General features: G+C 38.3%; 1 protein-coding gene and 1 pseudogene across 6 annotated transcripts in view; both read left to right on the top strand.

Moving 5' to 3' along the window:
- The window catches only part of KIF4A (kinesin family member 4A), a 91,711-nt gene that overhangs the window by 46,424 nt on the left and 20,839 nt on the right, over positions 1 to 24,448 (top strand). For all 6 annotated transcript variants that reach the window (XM_074323590.2, XM_019748006.3, XM_074323588.2 and 3 more), the window contains 6 exons: positions 774 to 959; positions 6,455 to 6,558; positions 7,513 to 7,657; positions 8,380 to 8,490; positions 14,570 to 14,653; positions 15,274 to 15,387. In XM_074323590.2, the coding sequence (XP_074179691.1) occupies positions 774 to 959; positions 6,455 to 6,558; positions 7,513 to 7,657; positions 8,380 to 8,490; positions 14,570 to 14,653; positions 15,274 to 15,387 (744 nt within the window). The remainder of the gene's footprint in view (positions 1 to 773; positions 960 to 6,454; positions 6,559 to 7,512; positions 7,658 to 8,379; positions 8,491 to 14,569; positions 14,654 to 15,273; positions 15,388 to 24,448) is intronic.
- Positions 17,718 to 19,247, top strand: LOC109455949 (PC4 and SFRS1-interacting protein pseudogene; annotated as a pseudogene).

Consider the following 24,448-nt stretch of genomic DNA (forward strand, 5'->3'; position numbering starts at 1 on the left):
TCAGGGATGTCACGTTCCATATTTGCCATCTGACTAACTGATTTCTTGTGAGATGCTAGAATTCTGCATCAGCTGTCTAGCCAGTTAACATGACGAAGGGAACAAATTAGGAAATCATGGCAAGGTCTAAAAAGCACTAGAGGAGAAATGGAACGAGAAACTTTTCTTCTCAGCGTACTTTTCTATGGATGGGATGGTTAGGGGCTTAAAGAACCAAAGCAAATATTTTGAGTGTTCAAGTTGCAAGAATAGATCAAATGTTTTAGATGTTGGCTAAAGGTCATCGGGCAAAGTCCAAATGAAAAGCTGGACAATGGTTTGCTTGACACAGCTTTTTCTCCCGAAAGCAATTATATACTGGTAGTTTTCATATTCTGAAAGAACGATGATGGACATAAATCGGTGTCAGAGGTCAGCTCTGAGAGTAAATGAAGCTTCTTCTCCATTTCCACCATTCCTAAAGTACCGTTTCCAGACCCTCTGTCCTCTAAGGACCCCTGAGAACGAGGCAAAGTGAGAAATGTTAACCAGAGCAATAAAGAAAAGAACAAGAAACTTAGTTCGCTCTAACAGGTCAGTTAAAGGCGATAAGAAATAAGGTGCTTGTGAGCGTAGGGAAATCAGCTAGGTCAATTTCCTTCAGATGTTTGAAGTTATTATGTGGGAAGCCACCGTACTAAAGGGACAGAGGTCCTGGGAACGGAGAAGAGCTGTGGGACGTGCTGAAGCTGGGCCGAAGGGGCTCCAGTCGCTCGTTTCCTGATCTTTTCCAGCAAGTGGAAACCAGTCCAGAGAGCAGCAGGTCTTCAGCTGCCTTCACCACGCAACATGCTCTCCGTCAAGCTCAGATGTCTAAGGAGCTGGTTGAGTTGAATAAAGCCCTGGCCCTGAAAGAGGCCCTAGCCAGGAAGATGACCCAGAGTGACAGCCAGCTGCAGCCCATTCAGTTCCAGTACCAGGTAAAATCTTTCCTATGGCAGCTTTTGTGAATGTCTCCCGTCCCTCTTCAATCGTAAGGGAAGAAAACAGGCACACCATTTCTGACGATGACAGCACAACGTAATGTGTGTAGTTCAGCTGGAGTTGTACTGATAGTTAAAAAAAAGAATACATTCAGGATAGGGAACCCATACTTTTGGTTCATTGAATCTAATACCTGACCTTCTGCAATAGGTTTCGTGAATAGTTTGATAATGTTATCATTAAAATCATCCCTACTTGGAGAAATTCTCAGATAAGCATGCTGGGCTTCTGAGAAAGGTATATGTCTTAGTAGATGTTCTGAGTTAGTGTCAGTTATGAGACTTGTCATAGAGATCAAGTGACTGTTCTTCCCAGTGGGGGTTCTAGTGATCCCTGCTAATTAATGATATGTCGTTACTTAAGGAAGGACAAGCCTTTGGCCTTTGAGTTACCCACAATGCTCCCCTGGCTCCAGACCTTATTTTGCCTTGTAGCCCTGTCTCCCCCATTCACGGAGGGATGTTAGCAGGCCTGGCAGGAGGAAGGGTGCATTGTTTTTCCATTCAGCTCCATCCTGCCACCCCCGAAGTTCTACATGCTGGCGTCAAGAAATCCCTAGAATATGCATGCGTGTGTACCACCAGCTCCCTTACGTTTTCAGAAGAAAAACGTGAAACGTGTTTCTACTAAATGATTTTTGCCATTTTTTCCCCCTAGGAAAGAGGTTGCTTCCAAAACAATAATTGAGTTGCCAACAGAGGTTGTATTGCCTTTTTATTATCCCAGCCTTATTTAACTTTTTTAAAAGTTAATTTTTATTTATGTCAAACAAATGCATGTATATCATTTGTAAAAGGCAAATAGTACAGTACTCAGAAAACGAAAGCAATCTACCTTCTCCCCTGTTCCCTAGGCTTATAATTTTAAGTTCTTTAAGCCGTTTCTCTTTTTTTTTCCACTTTACAAAGTTACCTTTCTATTGTGAGAATGCTTGATATATACTCTCGTAGCAAATTTCAAGTATACAATCCAGTATTCTTAACTACAGTCACCATGCTATACACTAGCTCCGCAGAACTTACTCGTCTTATAACTGGAAGTTTGTACACATTGACAAATATCACTCCCATTTCATCCCCCCTCTTGCCCCTGGCAACCGCCATTCTATTCCATATTTCTATGAGTTTGACTTTTTAAAAACAATTACATTCTACAGATAAGTGACACCGTGCAATATTTGTCTTTCTCTGGCTGATTTCACTTTGCATCATGCCTTCCAGCTTCATCCATGTTATTGCAAATGGCAGGATTTCTTTCTAAGGTGTTCCTTCGACATTTACCTCCGTATTTCTCAATAAAAGTCGGTAGTATAATTATGTTCATTTAAAATACTTAAACATCATCAGTTGACTTCCCGCTGTGGAAGATGGGAATATACCTCTCTTATACAACCACCCATGCACACTTCTTCACCTCCGTCTTTCAAAATGGTTATTTCACAATGTTTGACTAAATGAGTATTTAGTGTTTAAATTTTTATGATTATGTAAATATGTTGTGCAGCTGAGCCACATAGTGTATAGTGTAATATGATTCCCTTTCCTTTCTTGTACAGCTTTCTGTATTTCCTAGAGTTAGTAATCTCACTTTTTTATTTACTTAGTCTTCTATGTACCTGTCAATAATTTATCTCCAAACTTCTTGACAGAATTATGAAACTCCTCTCAATATGGTCAAACATACCAGGTAATTTATCAGGCTATTTCTTTCTTGAAGGCGAACCTCCTGGAATGTTCTGTCCTGCTTTGCTTTCTCTAGGTCTCCTGCCCAGCCATCACTCTGGGACCATTGTCCTGGGAATCTGCTTCACTTCTCATGTCCGTGTTCAAACAGATTTTGCGTCTTCCTTGTTCTTGGGATACCCATCTGTGTTGGTGGAGTGAAACCCTAATAGCTTTCTGAGAATGTACATGAAAAGAAAATGTTTTAAACAACTGCATGCCTGCAAATAGCCTTTTGTTGGTCTTCTTCTTATACTTGTTGGCTCGGCTGATTCTTTTTATTTGACCTATATTTTTTTTCGTCTGGAAACTTTCAGGATCTTTTCTTTGTCCCCAAGTGTCATTTAATTTCACAGTTATGTGCCTTGGTATGGGTCTTTTCTCATTTATTGTGCTTGGTGTTTGGTATGTCCTTTCAATCTAGAAATTTGGGTTCTCCTTTAGTGGGAAGTTTTCTTGTATTATTTCTTTACTAGCCTCCTGTTCTTTTTTTCATGGATACAGTGCTCATCTCTAAGGATAGAAATTAAGTTTTGTTGAGGTTTTCTTCTTCCTGCCCTGCCTCTGTTTCCTCCAGATTCCTTCCTTTAGTATGTTTTGGTCTTTCTTTCAGGTAAGAAACATACCGCAAATTTCCAGTGATCTCTGGCTGTCCATTTATATTTAGCAGTGATGCACTAAAAGCCAATGAAAAGTTCTGTATGCATGGGTTTCTCATGGGTTGGTTGGTTTCCAATACAGAACTCTTTCATTCTCCCGTTTGGAGTTATGTGCACAGAGTGCTGGTAGCCCAGAGAAAATAAGGGAGCTGGAGTCTCCCCAGTTATATACAGACTTTCATTCAATCCTTTACCAGCAGTATGACACTTTAGCCCTGCCTTCCGCTGTATCTGCTATCTGAGTCTACAGAGGCCTGTGGTCCCACGGTATAAATTAGCTTGTTTCTTCTTGCCATTTGTCCTGTAGGAGTCAATGTTTAGCTTGTTCCACTCAGCTAAGTCAGTTACCCCTTACCCACCTAGTTTCCTTTTCCAAAAGTTTGTTTATATCTTTTGAGTGCTCTCTTCATCCTTGTTGATTCATACCCTTCTTTTGGGTCATTTTTGTGGGATTTCAGGAGGGAGCAAGTTAAATACGTAGTTCAATCCTCCACATTAATAGGACATAAAACACAACTTTTTTTTAGGTTGACTGTATTTTGGCCTTTCCATGGTAAACAAAAGATTCATGGTAAGGCTGAGAAATCGTTTCTCTCCTCTTGTTCTCTTGCCTACAAACACGGGAGCATATGTCCCCCCAGGGTGTCTCTAGCTCTATGGGGAGGTGCTAGTGATAAGCTAGAGCTGTAGGAAGATACCTTGTCCTTTTCTTCTCTTGAAAACAAACATGCTTCAGCTCCCAAACCTAACAGCTAAGAAGAAATAAATTCTTAATGTAAATAGTACTTTTTAATCACATGTAAATCACTGTCTCTCTTTTTCTAAGAAATAAAGGTGATTTTTTTGTCCTAAACAGTACTCTTCCTATCACTCTGAAGCCTTGCCATAGAAAAATCTGAGGAGGTATGGGTTCTGATTAATGAAGATAACCATGAGGTATAGCCCAGGACTCACATATTCGAATAATTCCTTTTGTGGCATTGGTGAGATAATTATTGACCGCATGTGGCATCGATAATGAAGAGATACTATTTTTTACCCAGCCGATTGGTAGCATATCAGGTGTTGACAAAGGTACGAGGAAACAAGTACTCTCATCCAGAGTTAGCGACAGTGCAAATTGGAAGAGCCACTGTGGGGGACAATTTGGCAGCATCTATTAAAATTGACAATGTGTACCCCCGATATCCTGTACTTTCACTTGTGTCTACCCTAGAAAAACCTTGCACATGTGCACGAGAATATTGCATTATGGCAAGAAACCCAGAAGGAGCTAGGGCTACATATGCACTGATAAAATCAATTTCCAAGACCAAGTAAAAAACCCAACAGGTTACAGAATAACATATACAGAAAATGTTCTCCTATTTATCTTTCATATGTTGCAATAGCTACACACATATATGCACATTTCTGTGTGTGTGTCTAGCATATATTATCTTTATATCTATTTACATATATTCTATTGTATATTCTAGACAAATGCTACAATATATTTATACATTAATTATACATACTGCACATTTACATACATGTATAAATGTCTAGAATATGATCACATCTAGAAAAATGTCTGGAAGATCTGGATCAAGCCGATAACAGTGGCTTCTTCTGGAGAGGGGACTAGAATTTTGGCAGGGTTAGGGCTGTTAGGGGGATTTGCCCTTTATATGTATTTTCTGGATTTTTTTTACAAGAATGTTTTCATGTGTTAGTTCTAGAAGTACACACACACAACACACACATTATTCTCTGTTTAAATACACAGGGTTAGTGTAAAGCAACAAGACGGGTTTTTTCGTTTTATTGAAGTGTCTCAGTGTATTTCGTGGACAACAGCTCTGCCTATTTAGAAAGCTTCTCTGATGCAGCCCCACCTAAACTGTCCCTGCCTCTGTCATCTCAGTATTGGTCTAGCGCCTGCATCTAATCTTCTTGGCTGCCAACCACTCATCGGCCAATTTCCTTTCATCTTTTCCAGTTATGAGAACAGGAAGGAGTCTATCCGTTGGACTTTCCCATTCTTGGAAACTACCAAACTTCAGTTTCTAAAATTCATTTCCTAAATGCACACAGAACGACAGTTACTATTGGACACAAGTTCTGAATATAAGAATGTTTGTGCAGCAATTTTCAGTTTACGGAATGTCTTTGCTTTTTTATCTTATTTGATCTTGCCAACAGCCCTGTGAGGAAAATCATGATGTTAACTATTTACATAGCTAGAGAAACTCTTTGGGGTCCCCAAGACCACTCCAGGTTCGATGACTTGCCAGGAGGTCGCCCAGGACTCAGCATACAGCCCTACTCACAGCTAAGATTTATCACAGTGAAAGGATATAGAACAAAATCAGCACAGGGAAAAGGCACATGAGGCAAAGTCTGAAGGAACCCGTGTGAGCGTCCGAGAGTCTTCTCCCAGTGGAGTCACGAAGTAGTACTTCATTTCTCCAGCAATGGCTGTGACAACATGTGTGACATGTGGCCTGTCAGGGAAGTTCCTCTGAGCCTAGGAGCTCAGGGTTTTTAGTGGGGGTCATTCGGGTAGGCACTCTCCACCTGGCATATACCCAAATTCTAGACTCCCAGAAGGAAGATACATGTTCCTGGCCAGTCACATGGTTTGCACAGTTTAGGCACAGTGAGCCACTCTTGTCAGCTAGGGAATGGTGGGAACCCTCCACAAATCCAAGTCCAGACATGAGCCAAGGCCAGTCTTGCAAGCAGGCCTTTTCACGGATAGTAATCTCAGGCCTGCTGTGTTAACTCTGTTCTGCACAGAGACGAAGGCTAAAAGAGATGACGTTGCTTTCCTTAAGGTATGTAGATGGTAAGTGCTGGACCCAAGGTCCAAACCCAGGCCTTGGGATTCCAAGTGCATACTTTCCCCACTGCATGACATTAATCTTCATCAAATCAAGTACAAACGTTTTTAGCGTGCGATTGAAGTGGTAAAATTGAACGCATACTTCCTTAAGACGTGGAATGTTGAAATGATTTTCTTCCTGTGGCTTTAATGCCTTCTTTCTCTCTGACCTATAACACTTGTAGGATAACATTAAAAATCTCGAATTGGAAGTCATCAATCTGCAAAAGGAAAAGGAAGAATTGCTTCTTGAACTTCAGACAACAAAGAAGGATGTCAACCAAGCCAAGTAAGAATAAAGTCAATAAATATTATGTCAAGTTCCTACTATGTGTGAGGAGCTGTAGAGGAAATAGAGACATGAAAGGGCCATTTCCTGCCCCCACAAGACTTACACTGAGTTGTGGAGGGGAGACCTACACAAAAGAAAAGTTAAGTATTTGAAGTTTTAAATAACATCTCATCATGACAGGAAAAGAAGGCCATAACCCAGCATATGATTAGTAGCCCAATAAATTTCTTAGGCAGTAATTGCTTTAAGAGGGGATACCAGGTTAGGCTGGCATGATCAAGGAAGGCTTTCTACAAAGTTAGCATTTGAACTGGGTTTTGAAAGATTATCCAACCTACCAAACACCAATAGTTTCTTTGTCCCTGCACTGAGGGTAAATTCACTTGCGAAAAGAATGAATGCCCAGGCTAGTAGAAGAAAAGTCAGTCTAGCCATTCCTCAGTCAGTTCAGAATAAGCCGAGACAGGTAACCAGAACATCCTCCTGTCCCTCAGACCTCTGCCTTATTGGCTATTCTACCTTCTCTTTACTTAGTGACTCCTTTATATCCGTCTACTGAGTCTAAAGTTCATGTTCTTAAAAGTTATGATGAACATTTACTTTTGACCTCAGACTTGTGTAATAATCATCAGAATTATTCCTTACACCTCAAGTGAAGTGAAATGGCTTCAAAGAACCATCCTTTTAACAGAGTGCTGGGGGCGGGGGGGGGGGTATACTGAGGCAACTGTATTGTTAACACACTCAAAAGAATGGTTCTCTGACTGTGTATTAAGGCCCCATCGCTGAGGCAGTTTGGTCTGCTTGGTGGTGTTCCTATTTAAAGATGACTATTTGACTGCTCACCCGTTTTATATAGATCAGGGTTGTGAGCCTGGGAGTCTAATCCTATGTGTTTGCAAGTGAGGCTTTGCTGCCGCTAGTCTTCATTCCGACAGCCTCTGTGTTTAGGTTGAGTGAGCGCCGCCGCAAACGTCTCCAGGAGCTTGAGGGTCAAATAGCTGATCTGAAGAAGAAACTGAATGAACAGTCCAAACTTCTGAAGCTGAAAGAATCCACAGAGCACACCGTCTCCAAACTGAACCAGGAGATCCGGGTACTTAACTCTCATTCTTGCACTTAGCCTACTGAAACTTACAAACATAGGGATTTTACTACAGAGGAGTTTTCAGGTGAGAAATAGCAGGCAGGGTCATCATTTCAAGTGTGCAGATCAAGTGCGGGACATTGTTCTAGTAGTCATCTAGATCTGAACCACAAAACCCTTCTTTGACATTCAGGGTTTAATGTTACAGTCTCTGAAACCAGAGGGCAAAAATACCTTAATATTTAGTGCTGATATCCTGACCACCTTCCACGATCATGAGGAATAATTCTGTGAAGTAGTTGCAAATGACAGGCACCTACAGAAAATTCCAGGTATTGAATGTTCAGTTTCTGACATCTGCAAAGTAGTGGTTACAGGGCCACTGGAACCTTTAGGATACAATGGTTGCTGGGTGGATTTGTCTTTGAGGCTTAGTATAATACAGATTTCCTTGAAATTTCATTTCTATACAATGAATGAATTTAGGACTGGATTTAGCTTGTAGGCACATTTTTGCTTTTATTTCCTCAGTGTTCATTTGTGTAGTCTATCCTTGGAAACCCTGTGCAAGCGTAGGAAGGGGTATTGCAAGCCTAATCAGAAAATCTATTGGCGGTCTTCTCTGCTTGGCTCTGGGTTTTCTCTCTTCTTAATGGTTAGTCTATCTATCTGCATATCAGCCTAGAATAAATGCAGATGACTAATACTGATACTGGTTGTTGTTTTTATAGGTAATGAAAAACCAGCGGGTACAATTAATGCGTCAGATGAAAGAGGATGCTGAGAAGTTTAGACAGTGGAAGCAACAAAAAGACAAAGAAGTAATCCAGTTAAAAGAACGAGTAAGTAACTACTCCTCCTCAAAGGCAGAGTCCATATACTACTCATCTTTCTGTTTTCCATGGTATCTAGTGGATAGCACCTTGCACATTTAAACTCAGGAATGTGTCACATTTGGAGACACCAGTTGTTTGAAACCCTTCTCTGGGCTGCATAACATTAAATCATCTTTTCAAACAACTGGTGTCTCCAAATGTGACACATTCCTGAATTTAAATGTGCAAGGTGCTATCCACTAGATACCATGGAAAACAGAAAGATGAGTAGTATATGGACTCTGCCTTTGAAGAATGTCTTGTTTGAGGGGAAGGTGAGACTAAGCATGGTTTTCTCCGATATAAGAAATAAAGAGATCTGTGCTTTACAAATGGTCTAAAACACCAGAGTAATTAAGAAAGGGAAACACTTCTGGTTGGAGTGAAAAGACAATAGCTGAACAGGCCTTGGCTAATAAGGAGGATTTTCATAGAGATAAGTGCAGGCATTCCAGATAGAGATGGAATAGCAGGAGCAAAGCACAGATGACAACTTTGTAGGCATATTCAAGGAACGGCGAGTGGCCCCGGTGGGATGAAGGATAGTAGCAGAAGATTCCATTGGAAAGACAAGTTGAAGCTGGATTGTTAAAGATCCAAGAAGTTGGAACTTCATTTTGTTAGTGGAGTATAAAAATTCTTAAGGTGTTTGAGAAACAAAGTGATATCAGCAAAGTACTGCTTTAAAAAGATGAATGTGCAGAACAAACTGAAATATTGAGAAACTGGAGGCCAGAGCACAAGTTAAAAAGATAGTGTATCATCCAGAAAGATAGCAAGGGCCTGAATTAGAGTAGGAATGGTGTTCTTTGAAAGCACACAGGAAAGGACATGAATTGGCAGAAATTTTTAGAATTGGTCAGAATGCGATATGTTGGGTCAAGAAATAAAGAGGGATGTCCTTTCAGAATGGTAGCATGAGGAGCTTTGTGGGCTCTACCTAACAAAAGAATCACAACTGATAGAATTTATAAAAACAACCATTAAAAATCTCTGGAAATTGCCCAAAGGGCATAGGGCAAATAAACAATTATTCAAGGAAATCTACTAAATCTCAATAAGAACAGCAAGAGTCTGTGGCATTTGAGCCACAACCGGCTCCCTCCCCTCACCCCCCAGCTCCCAGTCTACGACTGTGGTTTCTTCTCTTTCATCCCCACAACTCCATGTTGAAGCTCTGTTTCAGGCAAGAGCAGCAACGAGATCTGGGCATCCCTTCTTCCACCTAAGCCCCATGCATAGGGGGAAGCTCTGCCCTGCTACAGAAGGCCAGTAATACTGGGGCCTGCTTACCCTGACCCATCTAATCATAGGACGCAGGTTCCATGTCAGGGAAGGCAAGCCAAGAAAAAGCACCTACTGCCCTAGCCTAGAACCCTACTTACAGAACAGACATGTCACGCAGAGCAGTGGGAGCTGTCCACACCCCAGGTCCTGAGCAGTGGTGCAGAGGTTCTGCCCAGGGAGAGAGGCAGGCCATAGCAACAGCCATAGGAATGCTGCCTTCCCTAAGGGGACTGACTTAATTTGGGGAAAGAGTTTGAAGAAGTTAAAACCTAAAGGTGCTATCAACCAAGAATCTTATAGACAGCAGTTTTCTTTCAAAAATGAAGGCAGGCAGTGAGCACACAATTCATACAGATGGCGTATGACAGAATCGTACACTTGAAACCTATATCATCTTATTAACCAATGTTGCCCTAATACATTTAATTTAAAAGACACACAAAGGAGGCAATTAAAAAAAGACATTTCCAGATAAACAAAAGCCAAGGGAATTTGTTTTTAGTTCTACCTTACAAGAAATACTAAAAGAACTTCAGACTGAAAGCAAATGATACCAGACAGGAATTTGAATCTGCACAAAAAAAATAAAACAAAGAGTACCAATAAAGGTATTACATAGGTAATTCTAAAAGAGTTTAATTGCATATTTCTTTTCCTTTCTTCTCTTAACTGACTTAAAAAGCAATTGTATAAAATAATATGTATATAATCATATTGATGGGCCTATAACATATAGAAATGTAATATATTTGACAATAGCAGCACAAAGGAGGTGGCTGGGAGCAAAGTTATATTTGAGTAAGAAAATAACATCAAATGATAACATGAATCTACAGGAAGAAAAGATTAGAACCAGAAATGGTAAATAAGAACAAATTCTGTAAATACATATTTGAGTTCCTTTCATCTCAGTTTGTTTAAAGGACATAAAATATATAAAGTAATAATTGTAATAATGTATTTTTGGGCTGTGTATAATACACAATATATGATATATGTTGATTTAATATGCATAACAATAATAGTACAAAAAAGGAAAGAGAGAACAGAGCTATATATGAATAGTGTTTCTATTTCTCACTGGAATTAAGTTAATATAAATCTGAAGTAGATTCTGATAAGATGTTTATCATAAGCACTGGGGCAATAACTAAGAAAATAACTCAAAGTATAGTGAAATAATCATTAAAGGAATTAATATGCTACACCACCAAATATTCATATTCACCTAATGTAAAAGAAAGCAGTAAAAGAATAATGAGCAAAATGATATGACAGAAAACAAAAACTGAACTTGAAAACATAAAACCAGTCATATCAATAATAACATAATGAGAGTGGATTAAACAATCTAATCAAAAGGCAGAGATTGTCAGACTGAATAACAAAAACCAAGGTCTATGCTATCTCTAGAAGATACATAATGGATTCAAAGATACAAATAAGTCGAAAGTAAAGGGATGGAAAAAAGATCTACCTCTCAAACATCAACCATAAAAGAGCTGAAGTGACTATACAAACAAAATACACTTTAGATCACAAAATGTTACTATTAATAGAAATAAAAAGGAACATTTTATACAGATAAAAGAATCAACCCACCAGGAAGATATAACAATTATAAAATTATGCACCTAACAACACAGCCCCAAAATATTGAAGCAAACACTGACAGAAATGAAGGGAAAAATAGACAAATCAACAATAATATTTGGACACTTCAATACCCCACTTTCATAATGGTTAGAACAACTAGACACAACCAGATCAGGAAGGAAATACATATAAGACTTCAGCAATATTATAAACTAACTAGACCTAGCAGGCATCTAGAGAATACTCCAACCGACAACAGGATACACGTTCTTTTGAAGAGTACACGGATCATTCTCCAGGATAGACCATATGTTAGGTCATAAAACAGGCATCAATAAATTTAAAAGGATTGAAATAATACAAAGCATTTTTCCAACCACAATGCAGTTAAGTAGGAAATCAATAACAGAAACAAATTTTGGAAATTCACAAATCTGAGGAAATTAAACAACACTCCTAATTAAATGATGAGTCAAAGAAGAAATCACAAGAAAACTTTGAGATGAATAAAACAAAGATACGACATACCCAAACTTATGGGATGCAGCTAAAGGGTACTTAGAGGGAAATCTAGCTGTAAATGCCTATATTAGAAATGAAGAAAGATCTCAATAACCTAGTTTTATACTTTAAGACCTTGAAAAAAAGGAAAAGTAAAGTAAACCCAAAGCTAGCATGCAGAAAGAAATATTAAAGGTTAGAGTGGAAATTAATGAAATAGAGAATAGATAAACAATAGAGAACATCAATGAAACCAAAATTTGGTCCTTTGAAGTGATCAACAAATACTAACAAACTTTTACATACGCTTTATAAGAAAAAAAGAAGATTCATATTACTAAAATTAGGAATGAAAGAGAAGGCATCACTACTAGTCTTTCAGAAGGAAAGGGTTATAAAGGAATACTGTAAACAATTGTATGCCAACAAATTAGATAACCTAGATGAAATGGGCAAGTTCTTAAAAAGACAAAAACTACCAAAACTTACTGAAGAAGAAATAGAAAATCTTTACAGACCTATAACAGGAGATTAAGTTAGTAGTTAGAAATTTCCCAGAAAGAAAAGCCCAGGCCTAGATGTCTTCACTAGTGAGTTCTACCAGACATTTAAAGAAGAAATAACACCAAATTTTCAGAAACTATTCCATAAAACAGAAGCAGAGGGAACACTCCCCAACTCATTATATGAGGCCAGTACTTCCCTGACACAAAAACCATACAAAGACATCCCAAGAAAAGAAAACTTCAGACCAGTATCTCATGAATATAGACTTGAGAATCTTCAACATAATACTGACAAACTGAATCCAACAGCATATAAAAAGAATGTGATACACCATGACCAAGTAAGGTCTATCTGGAAAAAAAAAAAAAAAACGTAAGCCTTCTTTAACATCTAAATATTAATATATTATCATATCAGTAGAATAAAGGACAAGAACCACATGATTATCTCAATAGACACAGAAAAAAGCATTTGACAAAATCTAACATCCTTTAATGATAAAACACTCGAGAAACTAGGAATAGAGGGGAACTTTCTCATCTTGATGAAGGGCATTTATGAAAACCCTGCAACTAGCATCATACTTAGCGGTGAAAGGCAGAATACTTTTGCCCTAACATAAGGAACAAACAAGACAAGTGTATCCACTCTTGCCACTTCTATTCAACATTGTCCTGGAGGTTCTAGCCAGGGCTCTTAGACAAGAAAAATATGTATATAAAAGTCATCCAGATTGGAAAGGAAGAAGAAAAACTATCTCTGTTAGCAGATGACTTTATCTTGCATGTAGAAAATCTACTAAAAAACTATTACAACTAATACACAAGTTCAGCAAAGTTGCAGCATATAAGTTCAATGTATGAAAATCAGTTGTATTTCTATACACTAGCAACTAACAATTTGAAAGTGAAATTAAGAAGAAAACAATTTCATTTATAATAACATCAATAAGAATAAAACACTTAGGAATAAACATAACAAAACAAGTATAAGACTTGTACACTAAAAACTATAAAACATCATTGAATTAATTATCTAAATAAATGGAAAGATAACCCATGTTCATGGATCAGAAGACAATATTCTTAAGATGGAATACTCCCCAGATTGATGTACAGATTCAACACAATCCCAATCAAAATTCCACTTGGCTTATTTACAGAAATTGACATGCTGATCCTAAAATTCATATGGAAATGCAAGTGATCCAGAATAGTCATAGATCCAGAAAGAGTAATTTTGGAGATGTCACATCTATCACCTCACATAGTTACCCATTTTTTGTCAGTGTGTTGAGAACACTTAAGACATACTCAGCAAATTTCAAATATACAATATAGTATTATTCACTGTAGTCACTATGCTCTCCATAGATCCCCAAAACTTATTCATCTTACAACTGGAAGTTTATACCCTTTGACTAATGTTTCTCCATGTTCCCCAACCCCAAGTCCCTGGTAACTACTGTTCTACTCTGGTTCTATGAGTTCAACTGTTTTAGAGTCTCTCTATAAGTGAGATCATATGGTATTTGTCTTTCTCTGTCTGGTTTATTTCGCTTAGCATAATGACCTTCAGGTCCATCCGTGTTGTCGCAAATGGCAGGATTTCTTTCTTGTTAATGGCTGAATAATGTTCCATTGTGTATATATATCAAATTTTCTTTATCCATTTATCTGGTGACAAACATTTAAGTTGTTTCCATATCTTGGTTATTGTGAATAATGCTGCAATGAATATGGGACTGCAGTTATCTCTTAAAGATAATGATTTCGACCAGAGGGTAAGAGGGGAGGTAGAAGAGGGTAAGGGGGATCAAATATATGGTGATGGAAGAACTGACTCTGGGTGGTGAACACACAATGGGATTTATAGGTGATATATTGCAGAATTGTACACTTGAAACCTATGTAATTTTACTAACCATTGTCACCCCAATAAATTTTTTTTTTTTTAAAAGATACTGATTTCATTTCCTTTGGCTATATACCCAATAGTGGGACTGCTAGATTGTACAGCAGTTCTATTTTTAATTTTTTGAGGAACCTGTTGTTTTCCATAAAGACTATGCCATCGAAAGACTCTTTAGTTACATTATAAGGCTTTATTTTAGCTAGCTGAATAGCAATTAAAAGTCTGGCTCTTTTCTTCTCAGGATCGAAAGAGGCAATATGAACTGCTCAAACTTGAAAGAAACTTCCAGAAACAGTCTAATGTGCTTAGACGTAAAACTGAGGAGGTAAGAAAATCCGATCTGCTAGGTCAAGTGTATTGCTTAGATGCTGGCAAAGTGGTATCTTTTAAAGGAGCTGGTGTCCTAAGAAACCTAGGATGCTAATCCTGACCAGCAATTCCTAAGTCTTGATCCCTGTTGACGTTTCATGAACTGTGAGCAGATAAAAACCTGATGAAAATGGTACTGTTTAAATAAGGATTTTCTTCTAATTGGGCTTGCTTCTTTCCAAAACAACACAGAGTACTGTTGGTATGTGACATTTCCAGACATTTTCAAGCCTGCACCTATATACGATGTCAGAGGGGTAGTAGACCTGGGTGGGGGGGTTATCACTTTGTGAGGGGTGAAAATGTCTAATCTCTATGTTGTTTTGTACACCTGAAACTAATTTTAAAAAACTTAAAAAAAATAAAATGAAGTAAAAAAGAAAGAAAAATAGGAAATGTGTGCCTCCTGGACTCAAATTGTTGACCAGTATCACATACGTGGAGACTTATAAACTTGATTCCTATAGGAACACACACCATAGAATTTTTTTGTTTTTCTAGTTTACTCATATGCTGGAAATTCGAATGTTCTTTTTACCCTTCAATTCAACATGACTGTGAGCCATTTTTATTTAGGCAGCAGCTGCCAACAAGCGTCTCAAGGATGCTCTCCAGAAACAGCGGGAGGTCACAGATAAGCGGAAAGAGACTCAGAGCCGTGGGATGGAAGGCACTGCTGCTCGAGTGAAGGTACGGACAGCTTGACCGGCCAGTTCTCTTGTGTATACTGGGGGTGGGAGAAAATGGAAGGTGCTTTTGTTTCATTTAGAGTTAATCACTGCAAAGCTAAAGGTCTGCCAGAATGCTTTATTTCCTGAGGATATGATATCGTTGAGTGGCTGTTAAATACCAAGAGTAGCGAACCCTTTCTATCCCTACTCCTCTTGAGTTGAGGGTCACTTAAGTTTTAAACAGTTTTATTGAGGTATAATTGACCTACAATAAATTGTGCATGTTTGATGTGTACAGTTTAATAAGTTTTGACACAGATATGTACCCATGAAATCATCACCACAATCAAGATAATGTCAATGTCCATCAGGACCCAAACTTTGTGTGTACCCCCTTGTAATCCCTCCCTCCTCTGGACCCCCATCTCCAGGTAACCATTAATCTGCCTTTTGTCATTACAGACTTATCTTCACTTTCTATAATTTTATAAAAATTGAATCATACAGGATTTCTTCTGGCTTTCATTCAGTTTAATTAGTTTGAGATTCATCCATGTGATCGTGTGTATCAATACTTCTTTTTACTGCTGAGTGGCATCCCACGGCATGGATGTACCACAGTTTTTTATTCATTCACTTGCTGATGGACATGTGTATTATTTCCAGTTTTTGACTATGACAAGTATCGTACTGAACATCATGTGCACACGTGTTTTTATTTCTTTGGGGTAGGAAACCTAGGAGTGGAATTGTTGGTTTATATAATAGGTATGTATTTTAACTTTGAAGCAACTGCAAAATTGTTTTCCAAAGTGGTCATACCGTTTTACATTCCTTTTAGCAATGCATGAGGGTTCCTGTTGCAGTGCATTCTCACCAATACTTAGTTTGAGTATCGTCAGTCTTTTAAATTTTAGCTATTCTAGTAGATAGGTAGTGGTACACCACTGTCATTTAACTTTGCATTTTCCTGGTGATTAATGGTGTTGAGCATCTTTTCATGTGCTTATTTGCCATATGTATGTTTTATGAAATATCTGTTCAAATCTTTTCCCCATTTTTAATTGGGCTGTCTTTTTTCTTATTTTTGAGTTAGTATTCTTTATATAGTCTAGACATATCCAACAAAGGACTTCTATGTCTTATAAATATTTCTCCCAGACCGTGGGTTGCCTTTTCATTTTGTGAAAGTGTTTTCTGAAAAACAAAGCTTTTTAATTTTGATGCCATCCAATGTATTGACATTTTCTTTTATACTTCAATGGTTTTTATGTCCTGCTGAAGAAATTTTTGCCAAACCCAAGGTCACTAAGATTTCCCTCTAAATTTTCTTCTAGAAGTTACATAATATTAAGCTTTATGTTTAGGTCTGTGATTCATTTTGACTTGATACCTTTGTGAAAATCGATTGTCCATAAGTCAATTTCTAGATTCTATTCCATTGATCTCTATGTCTATCCTTCTGGCAATACCAAAATGTTTTGATGATACTAGCTTTATAATACGTTCTGAAATCAGATAGTATAAATCCTCTAAAGTTGTTATTCATTTTCAAAGTTGTTTTGGGAAAACTAGGTCCTTTACAATTCCATATAAATTTTAGAATCAGCTTGCCAGTTTCTACAAAAATTCTGCTGGGAGTGTGATTAGGACTATATAGAATCTATAGATAAATTTGAGGAGAATTTACATCTTAACAATATTGGGTCTTTCAATCCATGAACATGGTACATCTCTCCATTTATTTGTCTTTTATTTCTCTCAGCAGTGTTTTTGTTTTCATTGTATCGGTGTTACAACATTTGTCGAATATATTCCTAAATATTTCATATTTTTATGATATTGGAAATCTGAGTTTCTTTAATTTCCATTTCCAACTGTTTGGACATACTTGCTGGTTCTTGTAGCTTTTTTTTGTAGAGTCCTTAGGATTTTTCACATATACGATCATGTCACCTGCAAATAGAGACAATTTTATTTATTCTTATCAGTTCTGTGTGCCTTTCTTTCTTTTAACTTTGTCTTGCCTTATTGCACTTGCCAATACCTACAGTAAAATATTGAATACAGTAGGTGAAGGAGACATCCTTGCTTTGTTTCACTCTTAGGAAGAAAGCATTCAATCTTTCACCATTAAGTATGTTAGTTGTAGGACAGTGGCAGTGGTGGTTATGATTCGGAGCCATTGAGACTCCTCTGCGGCAGCTGGTGACATAGGTGGCTTGCGTGGAGGCGAGCAGAGGTAGCCGGCATGCACCCGCGGCCCTGGCAGGTGTGTCAGGACACCCCGAGGCATCCTCCCACTCCTGCCACCCGGGAGCCTCGGTCCAGTCCCATCTGTCCTCCCGCATGCCCCTACCCCAACCCCTTGGTCTATACTGCTGCACCTCCTCCCTGGGCTTCAAACCCAGGCATCACCCTTCGCAAAACGTGACTTGCGATTTCAAACCTGGAGACCTCATCTTCGTCAAGATGAAAAAGGTTACTCTCATTAGCCAGCCAAATAGATGAGATTCCTGATGGAGCTGCAAAACCACCCACAAACTACCCTTTTTCTTTTTTGGAACCCATGAGACTGCTTTTTTAGGCCCAACGGTTATGTTTCCTTACTCAGAAAATAAGGAAAAGTGCGGAAAACTAAATAAACGAAAAGGCTTTAAGGAAGGTTTATGGGATATAGATAACAATCCGAAAGTGACATTTTCAAATCAACAGGCATCAGCTAAACTATCAAATGCATCATCTGATGTTAAAAGTGAAGAAAAAAAGACTAGTGTTTCAAAGGAAGATACCGACCATGAAGAAAAAGCCAGCAGTGAGGATGTGATGAAAGCGATTGACGAAACCACTCCAAAAGCTGCCAGAAGAGGGAGAAAGAGAAAGGCAGAAAAACTAGTAAAACCAAGGAGGCAGGAATAGTGACAATAGCAATGTCACTGTTGATCTAAAAGTGTGTCGTGAAAGAGGACAACCTGCAGCTATAGAAGTCAGGACTCCAAAACCAAGAGGCAGACCCCAAATGGTAAAACAGACCTGCCCTTCAGAGAGTCACATCTTAACTGAAGAAGACAAAGGCAAGAAAATGGGGCAAGAGGAAAAACAACCTAAAAAGCAGCTTTAAAAAGATGAAGAAGGCCAGAATGAAGAAACTAAGCCAAGAACCAGACAAGAAAGAGGGGAAGAAAGAAGTTGAGTCAGAAAGGGAAATTTTCACTGAAGCGGATGTAACTATCAAGAGAAAGGAGATGGTTGAGAAGGCGGAAAGAAGAGAAAAGGTGGAAGAAACTTTCAGACTGCTCCCAGAAGGAATATGCTGAAAGGCCAACATGAGAAAGAAGCAGCAGATAGAAAACGCAAACAAGAGGAACAAGTGGAAACTGAGCGGCAGAATCAAGATGCAGGAAAGAAGCCAGAAGTTAAGGAAGTGGAAGAAGAAACAAGAAACATCAATGGATTCTCGACTTCCAAGGATACACGGCGAAATAAAGACAAGACTTCAATCTAAATTGACAACCTTGATGCGAAGAGATATATCGAGGCCTTGGATGAACTTGTTTCACTTCAGGTCACAATGCAACAAGCTCAGAAATGATTACAACACTGAAAGAAATGACAGCGACTCAACGTGACTCTGATTATTATGGGAAAGTCTGCAGGGATGTACGAGGTGTGACAATTAAGTTCACAAACTTGCCACCATGTGCTTGCTTTGGCAGCACTGTACGTAGTGTGACAATTAAGTTTGCGAACTTGTTGCAATGATATTGCTAACCTTTTTAGATATCAGAGGGATTATTCATTATGAATTTGTACCAACTGGACAAACAGTTAACTAAGTTTACTATTTGGAAGTGCTGAAAAGGCTGCATGAAAAGGTTAGACGTGAGATTTTCACCAACGATTCGTGGCTCTTGCATCACGACAATGCACCAGTTCACATAGCACTATCGGTGAGGGTGTTTTTAGCCAGTAAACAAATAGCTGTATTGGGACACCCTCCCTACTCACCTGATCTGGCCCCCAGTGATTTCTTTCTTTATCCGAAGGTAAAGGAAATATTGAAAGGAAGACATTTGGATGCCATTCAGGACATCAAGGGTAATACGACGACAGCTCTGATGGCCATTCCAGAAAGAGTTCCAAAATTGCTTTGAAGGGTGGACTAGGCACTGGTGTCGGTGCATAGCTTCCTAAGGGGAGTCCTTCGAAGGTGACTGTAGTGATACTCAGTAATGAGGTCTGTAGCACTTTTTCTAGGATGAGTTCGCGAACTTAATGGTCAGACCTCATATGTATAACGGGTCTAAGAACGCGTTTTGGGTTGGTGAAGGAGATTCTGTAACCACGCAAGTGCTGAATAAATCTCTTGCAGAACAAAGGCAGCGCGGGGAAGCAAATAAAACCAAAGATCAAAGGAGGAAAGGGCCAGACAAGAAGCTGGAAAGGGAACAAACAGGTTCAAAGACTCTAAATGGGGGCTTGGACGCTCAAGAGGGCAATCAGCCACAACGTAATGAGACAGCACTGAAGAAAGGGAAGGCGAGGCCGGCAGTAAGGAAAAGCCAGCCGTGAGGAGAGAGACTGAAGTGTCTCTGAAGGAGCTCTCCGCTAGATAACTAGGTTGACATGCCTGGGATGTAGACATATGGTGATGGAAGGAGAACTGACTCTGGGTGGTGAGCCCACAATGTGAGATACAGATGATGGATTACAGAATTGTACACCTGAAACCTATGTAACTTTACCAACCATTGTCACCCCAATCAAAAATAAAAGTTCTTGAGAAGTTTCAAATGGTTTTGACTTAAGCTATTTAGACGTCTGAAAGTTTTAAATTTTTACAAGCATAGGTTTTGATGTTTAAAACTTGTTTTGAGGGAGAAAGTCCCTTTATCTTTGTTTAAAAGTAATTAAACATTGCTTAATTGTACTTGTGCAGTATTAACAGCTACGTTACACAGTGAGTGTGAGGGAAACTCCATTTAGGAAACGTTGAACTGCTTTTCCAGACATTGGTTGTAGTATACTTTCAGTTAGTGTGTGTGTGTGTGTGTGTTCATGCATAATTGACAGTAGAAAAAAGTTATATTTCTAACACTGCTACTTGTTTGAGTATAAACCTTTCCTCTTTTCCCAAATACCGTGGGTTTTGTGCATAGGTTTTTACAAATCTTGGACTTATCAGACCGTCTTTTGACTGTTTGTGGGCTTTGTGTGGTCTGCCTACCTTTCTGTATGACAACTAGATACCCAACCGACATTGAACCGACAATTCTACAAGGTACAAAACTCATGTGAACTTTTGAAGGTAATTTAATTTTATGGCTGGGCATTCAGTGAAGTCACATGACTTTCCTGCGGAGAGCAGAAGGGGTGCCCATAGGAATGAGTCTGGCTTTAGGGTTCAGGCATATAAGACCTTTACAGGCACTAGTAGCTGAAACTGAAAACTAAACAATGACAGTTTATTTTTGAGACACTTCTGAATGCTTTAAAAAGCCACGCTCACTAGGGAGGTCACAAAGTAGTGTCTTATAAATTGGAGAACAACCGTGATGCCCGTGCAGTAAAGAAAAGTAAATGCTATGTAAGGAAGCTGCTTGCCTATGCGAAAACACGCCTGTATCACAAGGGAGTTTCTATTTCTGTGTCACGCACGTGACAGGATTGCAAAACGTGGGAACACTGGTTGCTCTGAGGCAGCAGACAACGTAAAGGAGTACTTTTTGGCCGTCTGTATATCCATGTATAGGACTAAATCAGGGTGAACCAAGGTCAGCACACAAAATTTAAGGGCCACTTAACAGAGCCACTTAGAGAGCATCTCTAAGATGTTTGGATCAGCTCAGTTGGTGGTTTTAAAACCGTGTTTCCCTGAAAATAAGACCTAGACGGACAACCAGCTCTAATGCGTCTTTTCGAGCAAAACTTAACATAAGACCCGGGCTTATTTTACTATAAGACTGGGTATAATATAATGTAATACTGGGTCTTATACAATATAATGTAATATAATATAAGAGTGGGTCTTATATTAATTTTTGCTCCAAAATACGCATTAGAGCTGATTGTCCGGCTAGGTCTTCTTTTCGGGGAAACAGGGTAATTAAAAGACACTTCTCATGTTTTGAATCTATGAAGATGGAAGAAAGGCTTCTAATACTTCAGTGTTTGCACATGGCATGCACTGTATGTTTTGACCTCTGGGATAATTGTTCTCATCCGCAGACAAAAAGTTTGAATCATTTCAATAGCTGGAGTTTTGCTTTTGAGAGCTCTTACAGTGGAACCTAGGACCCACTGTTTAGAGGGAACTCTTGCTATTATATGTTTGGTTATTAGTACAATTAAAATATGGACAGATTTATTCTAGGTAAGCCATAAGTGTCAACATGTAAACTTGTTCCGATTAAAGAATTTTTCTATCAAAATAAAGTATGTTAGCTGTAGGTTTATTGTATATGTTCTTTATCAGGTTGAACAACTTCCTGTCTATTTTTAGTCTGCTGGAAGTTTTTATCATGAATGGATGTTGGGTTTTTTTCAAAAGCTTTTTCTGAATCCTATTGAGATCATCTATGGTTTGTTTGTTTTCGCTCTGTGGGTATGGCAAATGACACTGATTTTTTTCCTGGTTTATTTTATTAAGGCATAACTGACATATAGTAAAATTTATCTTTTTTTAATTAAAGTTTATGTGACGTAAAGATGATGTATTACAGAATTGTACACCTGAAGCTTATGTAATTTTAAGAATTGTCACCCCAATAAACTTTAATTAAAAGATTTACCTTTTTTAGTGTACAGTTCTGCAAGTTTTTACAACATGTACAATTGTATAACCACCACCACAATCAAGATATAGAATAGTCCTATGATCCCCCCCAAATTCCCCTATGCCCCTTTGTAGTCAGCTCCTCCCACATCCTGGCCCTTGGCAAACATGGATCTGTCATGTGTCATCATTGTTTTCTCTTTGCATTGGTGTCATGTAAATGGAAACACAGTCTGGCTTCTTTCACTCAGCATAATGCATTTGAGATTCATGCATGTTGTTACCTGTAGCTTGTACCCCTTTTTTTTGGCTGAGTGGTATTCCATTGTACGGATGTCCCATAGTTTATCCATTCACCTTTCAAAGGATATCTTGGGGTTTTCTTCCCAGTGTTTGGTGATTATGAATAAAGCTTCTATTAAAACATTCACATACAGGTTTCTGTAAACGTAGGTAATCATTTCATTTGGGTAAGTACCTGGAAGCGGGTTTGCTGGGTCACATGGTAAGTATATGTTTCACTATGTAAGAAATTTCCAAATTGCGTATCTAGTTGTTCATTGCTGATACATAGAAATACAATTACTTTTTTTATATTAACTTTTATCTTCTGACTTTATTCGTCTAGTAGCTATTTTATAGATTCTTTGGGATTTTCTACATAGATAATCATGCCATCTGTAAATAGTGTTTTATTTCTTCCTTTCTAACCTGCATGTCTTTTATTTCTTTTACTTGCCCTACTTACTGCATTGACTAGGACCTTCTGGATGATGTTGAATAGGAGTGGTAGAAAACCACTCAGTCTGCCACCATTAAGTATGATGTTAGCTGGAGGTTTTTCATAGATGCCCTTTATCAGGTTGAGGAAGTTCTTATCTGGTCTTAGTTTGCTATAAGTTTTTATTCTGAGTGGATGTAAATTTTGTCAAATACTTTTTGTCTCTAGTTTGTTGATTTGGTGAATTACTATGATGTTCAAATATGGAACCAGCCTTGCATTCTTTGGATAAACTCCTCTTGGTTGTGATATATCATCCTTTTCATGTATTGTTGAATTCAACGACACGTGAAATTAAAATTTTATTAACCTAAAAATTTTGTGTAAAATTTTTGCATCTGTGTTCCTGACGGATATTGGTCTGTTGTTTTCTTAGATTGTCTTCATCTGGTTTTAGTATCAAGGTAATGCTGGCCTCTTAGAGTGAGCTGGGGAGTAGCCCTTCCTCTTCCACTGTCTGGAAGAGTTTGTATAGATTTAATATCATTTCTTCCTTAAAAGTTTGGTGCAGAGCAGCTGGGTGGCTCAGTTGGCTAGACTGCGAGCTTTTAACAACAAGGTTGGCCAGTTCAATTCCCACATGGGACGGTGGGCTGTGTCCCCTGCAACTAAAGATTGAAAAATGGCGACTGGACTTGGAGCTGAACTGCACCCTCCACAACTAGATTGAAGGACAACAACTTGACTTGGAGCTAATGGGCCCTGAAGAGACACACTGTTCCCCAATATTCCCCAGTAATTTTTTTTTTTAAGGTTTGGTGCAATTCACAAGTTAAGCCATCTAGGACTAAAGGGTTTTTTGTTCATTTTTGCTCTTTGTGGGGAGGGGTGTTAAATAAAATACAAATTTTTAAATAGATATAGAGTTGTTTAGATTATATATTTCTTCTTGAGTGAGCTTTGGTAGTTTTTGTCTTTCAGGGATCTTGTCTGTTACATCTAAGTTGTCAAATTTATTGGCATGAAGTTATTCATGACATTCCCTTATTATCCTTCTAATGTCTATAAAAGCTATACTAATGTTGTCTATCTCATTCCTGTTATTGATATTTTGTGTCTTTTCTCTCTTTTCCTGATCAGTTTGGCTAGAGGTTTATCAAAGAACCAGCTCATTCTTACAAATGGTAAATTTTATATTATGTATATCATACCATAATAAAAAAAATACCTAAAAACCCCAGCTCATTAATTTCCAGTCTTATCTCTATTATTTCCTTACTGCTTTGGGTTTAATTGGCTCTTATTTTTTTAGTTTCTTAAGGTAGAAGCTGAGGTCATTCACTTGAGTTCTTTATTCTTTTCTAATATAGGCATTTAATGCTATAGATTTCCCTTTACTCCTTTAACAACATCCCACAAATTGTGATCATTATGTTTTCATTTGCATTCAATTCAAAATACATTCTAATTTCCCTGTTGATTTCTTTTTTGACACATGGGTTATTTAGAAGTGTGTTATTTAGTTTCCAAATGTTGGAGGATTTTTTTCCAAGTATCTTTCTGTTACGATTTCTAATTTAATTC

Source organism: Rhinolophus sinicus, chromosome 18 (assembly GCF_057876585.1).
Source record: "Rhinolophus sinicus isolate RSI-liver-muscle chromosome 18, RSI-T2T, whole genome shotgun sequence".
NCBI lineage: Eukaryota > Metazoa > Chordata > Mammalia > Chiroptera > Rhinolophidae > Rhinolophus > Rhinolophus sinicus.